Source organism: Amborella trichopoda, chromosome 8 (assembly GCF_054954075.1).
Source record: "Amborella trichopoda isolate Santa Cruz 75 chromosome 8, AtrichopodaSantaCruz75HAP2 v2.0, whole genome shotgun sequence".
NCBI classification, from domain to species: domain Eukaryota; kingdom Viridiplantae; phylum Streptophyta; class Magnoliopsida; order Amborellales; family Amborellaceae; genus Amborella; species Amborella trichopoda.
In genome coordinates, this window is record NC_142343.1 from 40967572 (window position 1) to 40979936 (window position 12365).

General features: G+C 34.6%; 1 protein-coding gene across 1 annotated transcript; it reads right to left on the reverse strand.

Annotated features, from left to right (window-relative positions):
• Positions 1 to 276: 276 nt before the first annotated feature.
• LOC18433552 (DNA N(6)-methyladenine demethylase ALKBH1C) lies at positions 277 to 11943 on the reverse strand. The gene is made up of 4 exons (XM_006843637.4): positions 11298 to 11943; positions 4101 to 4493; positions 2279 to 2620; positions 277 to 822 (listed from the first exon to the last, which is right to left on the reverse strand). The coding sequence occupies exons 1-4, from the start codon at positions 11493 to 11495 to the stop codon at positions 547 to 549; spliced, it is 1209 nt and encodes a 402-aa protein (XP_006843700.1). The 5' UTR covers positions 11496 to 11943; the 3' UTR covers positions 277 to 546.
• Positions 11944 to 12365: the final 422 nt, after the last annotated feature.

Sequence of the window (12365 nt, forward strand, 5' to 3'; positions counted from 1 at the left end):
AGAGCGTGAGATTGTCTACAAAGAGACTATTTATCTTTTGTACAAAGTCACAACTATTCCCCACTCATTAGAGGTCAAAATTGAATGGCTTAATTTTTTTTTATTAAAATTTCAGGTTTATTTAATAACACTCTTACAATCACTCATTATGAAATTTAAAAGACAAGACTGATTGTGACCTTCTTATATAAAAGATAAATGGTCCAATTGTGACCTCCATGTATAAAAGATAAATGATCTCTTTGTAAATAATCCCATAAGAGTATTCAATGAAAGTAATGCAAAAGAAAATCCTGATTTTCATTTCCAAAAGCCTCTACAAAAAGTTTACATCTCTTTCCACTTCTACAGCGAGTTATCGTTAAGTTTACATCTCTTTCCATTTCTACATCGAGTTATCAACAATAGCCATTTCATCAAGCTAATGAACAGCCATTAATCCAAAATGCAGGATAAAACCTATATTGTGGCAATAATCCAAAAAAAGGCTCCCAAAATGAGCTTCCACATTTTAAATTGAGAACAAAGAAATTCAGAAACCTCTCGCTAGTACTTTCTAAAAGTCAGATTCAGCCGACCAGGAAACAACCTCGACTCATCGCGAAGCCAGTTCGGCATTGTATCCCGATGAATACATGGAACCCCATGAAACACATCCCTTGATTTACCCCCAAATATCAACACATCACCTGATTCCAATTTAATTCGGCTGGCCTTCTTCTCATCTCTTTTCTTTCCATACAAAAAGTCACCCGAATCACCAATCGAAAATGACACAACCGGTAAACCTCTACCAATACTTTCCTTGCTCTCGTCTTTATCCTGCATTCCCAGAAGCACACATCATGCATAAAAAAGTTAACCTTAACATAGAAAATAACCTGAAATAAAAAATAAAAATAAAATAAAAATGGTAACAAGCATATGGCATACTACACCTGCATGAGTTTGCATAAAGAAATTTATTTATTAAAATAATAATAATAATAATAATAATAAAGAAGAATACGAGTCACAACTCATGATACAGTTGAGAGAGATAAACCTCACCCAAGAGGGTAATTTCACATTTAAACGTAGCAAATGACAAAAAAACTTGGACAAAAGAGGTATGATGACTAATTTCAAGAGATGAATTTCATAGTTTGGTCTACAATGGAGACGAGGGGAACAAAGTAAAAGAGAAAACTGTTCGGGGTGGAGTAGTAATCAAAGAAGGGTGTCCAAATAATGTATATTAGACTTTATGTAAATTATTAAGTTTGTTTACATACTCAAGCATGAGATTTTATGAGGATTTTTTGAAGCTGCCTAATTTATGGCAGATTTAAAACCTAGATATCACAGGAATCTTAATAAGTTCTGCGAGAACTGTTCTGGTGTACAAGAGTTAGACTTGTTGGACAGGGAATGCAAAAAATCTCATGGCCAGCGAACTCCGATCAAAAAAAGGCTGAGCTCCTGCAAATCAAACAAGGATTCACATTCCAAGGCAACACATTCAAAGGTAAAACTATATATGCATATGTCTCTGCACACACTAGTGGAAAGTGGACGCTTATGATATTCTCTCCGGTTTTGAGGATTTCAAATAAGCTGAAATTATTATAAAAGACAAGTGGTTTCAAAACAGAATGTCAAGTTAATAAAGTTCATAAAGCAGCGGGAAACCATTTGATTATAAGCCTCAGGAAACTACAAAATAATAAAATTTAAATTGAAGGATCAATGAATTTGTGGATGTGCATACTGGACAATAAGGGGGAATCATGTATTCTTATGTTTTATTGAGTGGACAGTATGTCCTATATTAATTCCTTGACAACAAGAAAATAAAGAAAAATTTGTGCCAGATTCCCACAATCCAAAGTAAACCAATAAAAGAGTAGAAATCAATCACAATCCAGAAAATTTGAAAAGAAAAATGGGGAGGAGAAAAAAAACAACAATCATAACAGCTTAGAAGAACAATTGGCACTGCATGAAACTATTACCAATTCCTGCTGCTTCAAGGCTGGTAAAGTTATTAGTATTTTTTATATGAACAGTGTACCATAGCCCAATGCACAATAGAAAAGCAAAGTTAAACTCCGTCCAATGAAATGATATGAGAGAGAGAGAGAGAGAGAGAGAGAGAGAGCAGGAGTCTGACAATGCAATTGACTGCAATTTTCCATACCCACGGCTAAAATACTCATTCCCCTCACAATAACAAGTCACATTATAAATTTCCTTTAGAAAGCAATGCATCCTAGGGCTTCCAAATCAGACAACTTACTTGATGGAGGCCAAGACACCCAGTATTTCTATAGAAGTTGACAATACAAAGATCAGGTGTCATGGAGGGTAGGATCTTCTTCACATCAGCAAACCTGTTTTCTTGTTTTAGTAACTCATGAGAACTTGTAATAGCTCTCAGTACCAGGTCCTTGAATTTATTAGGAATGTCAGGTGGTTTTGAACCATCAAAACATGTATCCTCATATGCGGATGTCTGAGGGTTCCAATTCTTACCCAAGCACATCATTTTCAATCGTAGTTTTGCTCCATCACTATAACCAGGTTGGTAAAAACCCCCTGGACCTGCACCAAGCTTTTGGCATATTCTTACTATTTCTATCTGTAAAAGAACAGCAGCAAGAATATATGCTCAAATTCAATGCTAAGTCATAAAACCTTATGAAATAATTACTGCAACAAGTCAAATACAAAAAAAAACTTAAACCCAATAAATCAGACCGACTAAGAAAACCACAAAAAGAAGGATAATATGAAAACTTGATGGAGAAAATATGAAAATATCACGATGCACACTTTGGCTCCTAATGCATGGGTAACAGCTTATAAAGGAAGAGGAATAATAGAGAATTTTTCTTCCAAAGAAATTTGTGATGCATGAACCCCACACCACAATCTTCAGGTTGCCTTGAAGTTATTCAATTTCTTAACAGAACAAAAAATGTAATTAAAAAAAAATCAATCAACAAAGAAAGCACCAAAAATATTTAAAATCAAAGATCACGGCAGTTTAACACTTCAAGGAAATGCAAAAGAATATAAAACAAGTGCTAAGGGAAGCTGGGAGAGACAAAAGGGGTTTGGCTATTTTAAGGGAGAGGATGGGTGGCAGGGTGCGGTTTAAGGTATTATTTCGGTCCAAAGAACACAGACAAATTTTATGATTTTAATGGGTTAAGAAGCATGTTCAGTAAATTACCAATGCGAAAACATGCACCAAAAAACAACCATCCAGTAACCAAGTTAACAAAAAAATCAGATGTAAGTGGCATATGCTCATGAAATCCATAATAGCATTTTCACATCCCAGAACAGGTAACGCATTAGCCTTAGTGCAACTGGTCATGCCGATGTTCCCAAAAACTGGGAAAGTCACTATCTGGCTTACCAAGTTATCGCATAAAATAAAACAGAAAATACTTTGCAAGCAAAAGAAAGATCTAATAACACATGAATTTTCAATAAAATTCAAAGGCTCTAGTTTGCTTCACCAACTTTTAAAGACACAAAGTTTCTCGGTAGGAGAAACAAATCTAAAGCCTATCATTCCACAAATTTACAAGGTTAGTTTGGAAATAAAATTCCTGAAGAACAAAAAACTAAACAGAATCTTACAATAATATGTATCATAAGCTTTGACTGCTGGAAAACATCTACGAACACATGCCTCAACAATAGAAGCCATCTAAAAAAAGTGCAGAAAGAACAATCAAGGAATTATCTGGGATTCGCTCAAAAATTTATTCATGATAAAACAACAATGGATCTCCAAATTGTTCTCTGGGAAGGGAGGTCATGAGGTTTTCAAGAGAGGCCAACCCTCAAAAACACAACAGCAGCAAAAATAATAACAAATAACACTGACAAATCCAAAGAAAAAATCGACACCAATCCCACAAAAATGTAAAAGTAAAAGATCCCTATCAATAATAATATCAAAATTAAAGAAAATTGAACCGTTGAAGATGTAAAGGAACACTCAAAAACAAATAAAAAACAACCAAACAAAGAGATCATACACTGATAGTAAGTAAATCCCTACAAAGGCAAAACAACATGAAATAAATTACAAGATATGTTACCTGATTATCATGACCAAGAAAACTCTTCAAAAGGATCATTCCAGGTCCCAGTTTATGCCATTCGATACCATTCTTCAAACACTCATTTTCCATTCTTTTCTGCTTATTTTGAGTAAATAAAGAAGCATTCAATTTAACTGGAGTACCTCGTCCAGAAATTCTCATCTCAGGATAGCAAATGTTAAATGGGCGGAAAGAAGGGGACGTCTCATTATGCAAATCATTATTCACAACTCTCTTAGGAGAAAAAATTCTTCCTGGAGTTGGCATTGGATATGCCCTGTAGTCATCTTGGATTTGGGGGTTTCTTAGAGAAAACCATTTTTCATGGCTGTTCCAATCATCCGAAGACTCATTTTCTAGGCACCCACCAATTTTGGGACCAGATGAAGACTGCAACAAGAACAAATAAGGTAAATAATCAAGCCAGTAAAAAAGGATCAACATTGATAGATTCAAATTAAAAATAACATCAACTTTAATAATTAAAAAATAAAACAAGAAGGTATCATATATGTGCCTCTCACCCCATATCTCAAGACAACTAAAATTAAACAAATGTCACTTGAAACATCTAAAATTTGAGAGTGAAAATACCTAGGTTGTGGCATTTCAAGTGATTAACATAAACTGATGACTCAATTTTGAATAACTAGAACAATCCTGACACTTAGGATTGAGAAAAAGAGATCCATCAAATGACAAATAAATTGCTATAATTTGCACATCAGTGTAGAAACATAAGAAATATGTTCCAAGAAAATACAGCATTCATAAGCACGAGCCTGCATGACATATGATAGTAAATTTCTCCCAAGTTCCGGTTAATCATGAAAGTAGAATAATTACTTTATTGAATCGTTTTTGTTGTGAAGTAGGACTGTGAAGATCAAATATAGCAAATCTAAGAGATGGCTATAATTTCACTAGCATATGACTTATTTAGTGAATTATGTTGTTGAAGTAGGACTACGAAACTGCAAAGATCAAATATAGAAAATTTAACAGAAGGTTTTCAAAGTCATATATTATGTAAGAGAATTCTGAAGTTCTGTCTGTTCTAAGATGTCAGGGGGAAAAATGAGTAGCACAAATGCGCCTAGATATCACATTATGCTTCTTCAACAATATATGTAAGAATCGCAATGACCACATTGATAAAATTTACTTTATTACATATTAGCTAAGAACTCACCAATTTACAACATCATGGAAAAATAGTTCTCTTATCAGACTTAGTGAGAGACTAAACCACATAGTGAGTCAAGCCAATTGAATGATATGGAGTAGTGTAGTACGGAGTAGTGTAGCATCTGTTTTCTCTTAGACTAGTTAGGGTTTGTCAAGGGGAAAAAAAACAAAATTTAGATGTTTATCCCCATAAAATCTAAAAAATATTCCATGATTCACATTTACTGATGATATTTCGAATTTCATAAGTTTATATAGATATTTCAAACTTTATTAAGTTCATAAAATGCCAAATACCAACATCTCATCATTATAATCTGAGCCTTATCCATACTATTTTGGGTCAGCTACACAAATCATGTTCTGTCATTCCGCTTTATCAAGGGCCATACCGCCCATCAAACCATAAGTAACTATATCTTCTCTCAATACTTCTATCTATATACTTTGGGGCCGTCCCCTTGCCCTTTTGGAGCTTTCCACTAGAACCAAATAACCCCTCCTAACTGGTACTGTTCTAGGTTGACACTGCCTATGGCCAAACCACGTAAGCCTATTTTCCTTCATTTTATCACCTATTGAAGCTACCCCTAAGTTCACTTGAATGTATTCATTCCAAATTCTATCATTCCCCTACACACATTCCATGGATATGTTTGTCTTGATCGCCCAACATTCCATCCCATAAAGCATGGCTGGTCTTACAATCGTCTCATAGAACTTCCGCTTCAACGTTTTGTTAAGGAACGATCACATATACTCCAAAGGCGCATCTCTACTTCATCCACTCAGCTCTAATTCTATGAGTAACATCTTGAGTAATCTCTCTTTTCTCATGGATTGTTGACCTAAGATATCGAGAATAATATCTTTTAGGTATTATTGGCCATCAATCTTATCTAATTTTTGCTTCTGCTCCTAATATTACTAAATTTGCATTCCATATATTATTAGTTTGACTAGTTTTAAAACTTTTAGATTTAAAGTATCCTTCTCAAGTTCTAAATTTGTATGTACGCCAACTCTAGTCTCATCAATCAAAACTATGTCACCTGCATATAGCATACACCATCAGACCTCATCCTGTAAATGTCGAGTTAAAGTAAAGAGATATGGGCTCCACGCTGAACCCTAACGTAAGCCTACTATCATGAAAACTCAATTGTCTCTCCATTAGTTGTCCTTGCATTAGCTAGGACTCCATTGTGCACATCCCCAACCAAGTCAATATATCCTCTTAAGACTCCTTTCTTTTTTAGCACCCACCAAATTATCTCTCTGTAGGTGCCTTATCATATGCTTACTCTAAATCAATAAAGACCATGTAAGGTCTTTTCTCTTCTCCCTAAACTTCTCAATAAATTGCCTAAGTAGGAAAATAACCTTCGGTCAATCTCCCTGGTATAAATCCGAATTGATTTGTTGATATACTCGTTGCATTACTTAGTCATTGCTCCATCACTCTCACCCACAATTTCATAGTGTAGCTCATAAGTTTGATCTCTCAGTAGTTCGTAATTTACGAAATATCTCTTCTATTCCTGTAAATAGGTACCACAGTACTTTTCCTCTATTCATCTAGCATTTTCTTTATTCACAAAATCTTTTGAAGAGCATGGTCAACCAAAATATGCCAATCTATCGCATACGCTTCTGAACATCTATTGGTATACCATCTAGTCTTAAAAGTGTCTTTCATTTTAGATATCCTAATTCTACAAAAGCATCTATGATCTCTGACCTCATTTATATCAATAATTCCTCCTAACACTAAGCTCCCAGAGTGGTTATCACGATTTATGAAAATAAATTCTCAACTTTTTATTGACCTCATTATTCTTCACCAACACCATTTGATCCTCACTCTTAATGGATTTAATACGATCTAGGTCCCTAGACTTCCTCTCACTCATTTTTGCTAGCTTAAAGACGTTGTTTTTACCTTCTCTTGTCCCAATTTATTGTATAAATCATCATATGTCTTAAGCTTAGCCTTACTCATTAATTTCTTACCGCTCCTCTTGGCATTATATACTTTTCTAAATTTTGATAATTTCTATTCTTTGGAAAGCATTGTAAAATGATTAATTTTCGCTAATAGCCTTTCAAACTTTATTATTCTAACACCAAGTCTCCTTATCCGAAAGTCTTTCCCCTATAGATTCTCTTAGAATTTCTTTTGTCTCTTTCTTAATACAATCAACCATCTCATTCCCATTGTTAAAAAAACCGGACCGCTCAGCTCCTAAGCGGTCCAGAAGGCCTGGGCACATCGCCCAGGCCTAGGTGGCACAACTAGGGGGTGGTCCCTAGGCAGCCCCCTAAGCGGTACCAAACCTCCTAGGCGACCGCCCAAGGCCTGCACCCCACCTAGAGGCGAAAAAGTACTCTCTTTTTTTTCTTTCGTTTTTTTCAAGATATAAAAGTTTAGAATGATGGGTTTTAGGTTCATTTGAAGACTAAACCCACAAGAACTCCTTTTAGAGACAAAGAAACCTTTAAAAAACTATATTTCATTAGATCGAATCATTGAAGTGTTTCTCAAAGTTTATAGTTCGAGCAACGTAAGTAAGTACATTTTTTAAATTGCTTATTTTATTTTGAGATGTCTTCTTCAGGAGTTAGTCGGAGTGGAGATCCGGGTTGAAAATATGAATACAACCCGAATCCAAATGACAAAAATTGTGTTCGAAGCAATTTTTGTGAAAAATATACAAAAAGAGGCATAAACTGGTTTAAGAAACATCTTGCCAGTATTAAAAGCGATGTTGCCCTTTGTAAAAATGTTCCTGAAGCTATCAGAGAGGAGATTAAACAATTTATAAGTAATATAAAACAAAAACAAGAACAAAATCCTTGTCATAGATCTATTTCTATTTTTGCTACTTCTAGAAGAAGTGATCCGAGTTGGACGTATGGGTACAACCAAAAACCAAATGATAAAAATTGTATAAGGTGTAATTTTTGTGAAAAAGATACCAATTGAGGTATTAGCCGATTCAAAAAACACATTGTTGGTGTTAGAGGTAATGTTGCTTCTTGTACAAAGGTTCCTGAAGCAGTTCGAGAAGAGATTAGACATTTTTTGAATTTTAAAAAACCAGAAAAGGATGAAAATAATCCTTGTTCTATGGAAGTATCTTCTCCAGGTTTTAGTGGAAGTGATGATCCGGGTTGGAAGTATAGTTATAACCCGAATCCAAGTGATAAAAATTGTATTAAATATAATTATTGTGGAAAAGATATTAATGGGGGCATTTACTAGTTTAAAAAACACATTGCTGGTATTAAGGGGGATGTTGCCCCATGTAAAAATGTTCCTGAGGCTACCAAGGAGGAAGTTATACAATATTTGAACTCAGAGAAGCACAAAGAAAATAGTAGAGCATCCAAGACTCCTAAGACCTCATCTGCATAGACTGCACATACTAGTAAGAAGAAGGTAGAAGAAGAGGAGGAGGAAGAGGCAGATTCAGAAGAAACAGATGAAGACGAGTGTTATATTGAAGAGGGAGATGACTCTGATGATGATAGCCTCGACTCTGATGCATATGAAGAGGCTTGCCCTATTGATATTCCCCCTAATGATGATGATGACGACGACTGAAGACTCTTGCCTCTTGGTGCTAAGTGTTGAGTGTTGAGTCTGTTAACTGTTGTGTTGAGTCATGAGTGTTGACTTTTGTTAGACTGTATATTTTCTAAATTTCTTCATATTTCTGTTGTGTTGCGTGTTGACTTTTATATCCTACACTTGTATGGTTTTACAATTTACTGTTTTAACAATATGGATTATCAAAATTCTCTTCTCGACGTTTTTTTTTTTTTTTTCAACTTGGAATATGGTATATTGGTAATTTGGTATGTTTTTTACTTTTTTTTTTCAACTGGGCAGCCGCTCAAGTTCTGGGCGCCCGCCTAGGACCCGCCTAGCGCTTTTTGATACACTTCTCATTCCACATTGTATTAACTTCGTCTTGCGAATTAAATTTTCCTTCTTTCATCAATTTATTACTAAATATGTCTATTTTCACCCTTCTTAAGTTCCACCACCTAATTCTTAAACAACCATTGACATCACTCCTTCTCTTTCATCTCTTAATGCAAATGTCCATAACCATGAGATTGTTGCGCAGTCAAGCTCTCTCGTGGTATAACCTTAGGGCCTTTACAAGATAATCATTGTGGCTTTCTTAATATGAAAAAAGTCTATCCGGGTTTTACATGATCAACTTTTGCAAGTTATTACATGATCATCTCACTCTTTAAAGTAGGCATTTGCTATTGCTAAATTATAAGCCATAGCAAGATCAATAATGCCAAATACCATAATTAGAAAAAATGTGCACCTTTTCTTGCATGTAGCTTCAAGGTATGTCTTTGAAGTTACAAAAAACCACAAGAAAGGAAAAGTTAGTCCACCTTGAATTTAGCAACAAACCAAGAGAACCAATCAAACTGCTTAGTTGCCACACTTTGTCAATTTCGCACTTCTCCAGTAATGTTCAGAAAGAGCAATTCCCATCATTGAAAAGTAATACAATAATTATATAAATCCTATAAAAGGCCTTAGAATATAGAGCTCTGAAGAACCTTAGAATATAGAGCTCCCAAGAAACTGTACCTCACTTCTATAATATCCCAAGTTTTTAAAACTCTGCAGAGTCCACTTGGCCAGGACATGGCACCTTGCTGAACCGAGTCTTGGGTGCGAACTCGGGAATATGAAATAAATCATAAAAAAAAAATGTAAAGATTATATATTATTAGTAGATCGATGCATATATTTATACATATATAATTTGATGTTTTGTATTTTTTTATCATATGCTCTATTTTCCTATGATCCCCTTCTTGGATTTTCTGACTTATTTCCGCATATAAATCAACTTTTTCCAAATTCCATATTTTATATTATTTTTATCTTTTTTATATTTTTAGTGATTTTATAGTTTATTTTGATTTTTGCTATTATTTATTGGAAAGTGATTTCATGTTAACATGTCATAGTAATATAGTTAAACCATACTTCTAGAAAACCATATTTGTGGCAGTTGGAGTGTCTCCAAAAATTGCAGGCAACCTCTCTTCAACCCAATAGTCAATCCAAAAAAAGCAAAATTCAATTTGCACCTAGCATGGTCAAAATGGGTGCCCCTCCAACAACGGATCTAGACTATCCATTTGGCAATTTTAGGATCTAAGCCTTTACAAACTCATTATCATTTTTTTCTTCTTTTTTTAACATGGTTCATCTAATAATAATGAAGTCATCTAAAAATTTTGGAAAGGCAAAAATGTCCTTCTAAAGCCTAAATCTAAGCATATAAAAAAACACTTCCTATGGTGTGTTTTTAAATTTTTCTTTTTTCTCATTGTTCATTAGAATGAAAAGAATGTATATTTAAAAAACTAGGGCCAAAGAAATAGCTCTAAAATAGTCTTGTTTCATTATATTACTATAGGACCATTGCATAAAATCACTCCCCTTATTTATTTTTTTAACAAATTATTTAATTTTTTTTTCATTTTTGACCCTTTTTAGATTCGTACACTACTCTGCGCCGAGTTACCTGCTTGGGCAGGGGCCAAGTCCCATGCCAAGAAAAAAAAATTTAACACCAGAAAGTGTTCATGTAAAATAGGCAATTAACACAGCAAACCAAAATTATAAAACCAAAATTCAAATACCAAAATCAAAGAAATTCAAATTAACAAAACAAAAAAAAGAACGAAGAAGGGAACCCAATTCAGCAAACCCTTTTCTACCACAATTCATAATTATCCAGGGAAGCCAATACATAAAAAAAAAAAAAAAAACAAATAAAAAAAAAAAATTGAAGAAGTGTACAACCACAAAACCAATCACACATAAGAAAAAAGAGAAAGAGTATAGAATTCCGGCTCCACTGGTTAGGTTATGGTGTTGACATTGTGTACACTTTTTCCCAAGTTCGAATAACTAGCAGGGGTAGAGAGAGAGAGAGAGAGAGAGTAAAGACTTACAGAAGCAGAATCTGCAGATTTTTGGGGCTGAAGGGGAGGCGAGACACTCATAAGCTCACTGCTCCTGGAACAACTCATTGCTCTGTTCCCAACTGAGTAACAAGATACACGAACTCGATAAGATGGGGCGAATAAACGACACAGGGTCATGCGATTCAGAGATAGAATTGCAGAGGCGGAAATACGACACAAGGTCATACGATTCAGAGATAGAATTGCAGAGGAGAAAGAGAGAGAGGAGCCCGGTAAATTCGAACTTTCAAAACTTTTTCAGGAAGGAATCGTTTTCGGACTCCTCGGTTTTCGATACATATACGGTGAAATTTAGAGATAGAGAGGGGCCTTGGGTCAGAAGAGAGAGAGATTTTAAATTTGGGGATGTATACGACGCTCCCGCGAGAGCATAGTGTATGATTACTCTCTTGGGTTGCAGACAAAATTGGGAAGATGTTTTTGATCTGAAATTTTGGAAACCACTTGAAATAGATGCCTATGTTCAAAATAAAAAATTTGAAATTTGAGTTTTTTTTTTTTATCTTGTAGGTCTCACCCTTCAAAAATTAGAAGATTTCTATTGAATTTTGAGATATTGTTTTTTAAAGCACATGGAAAATGCAATTTGGAACTTTAATTGAGTAGAGAGCATAGGTTGAAGAAATTTAGGGTTCTAAAATACTCTTAGATCGCGTTTCTGCCATAGGGAGTAAATGGGCAGTGTGCCAGCTCGGGAGCATGAAATCTTTAGCTCTAAATGTGGAGTAATGTTTAGAAAACTTAGGCGCTTAATTTGTTCAAATTCCGAATGTGACCACCATTATATTTATTTTCAGAATTTGTTCTACTACCAAAACCTCTCATGCTTCATCTCGGATAATTAACATAGATTTTTTAGCACAAAAGAAATCTCCATTAATTATTTGGCACAAAAGTTAATGTGCTTCTCTCTCACGCTTCATCTCGGAAAATTAACATAGACTTTTTAGCACAAAAGAAGTCTCAATTAATTAATTAATTGGCACAAAAGTTGATGTGCTTCTCTCTCATGCTTCATCTCGGATAATTAACATA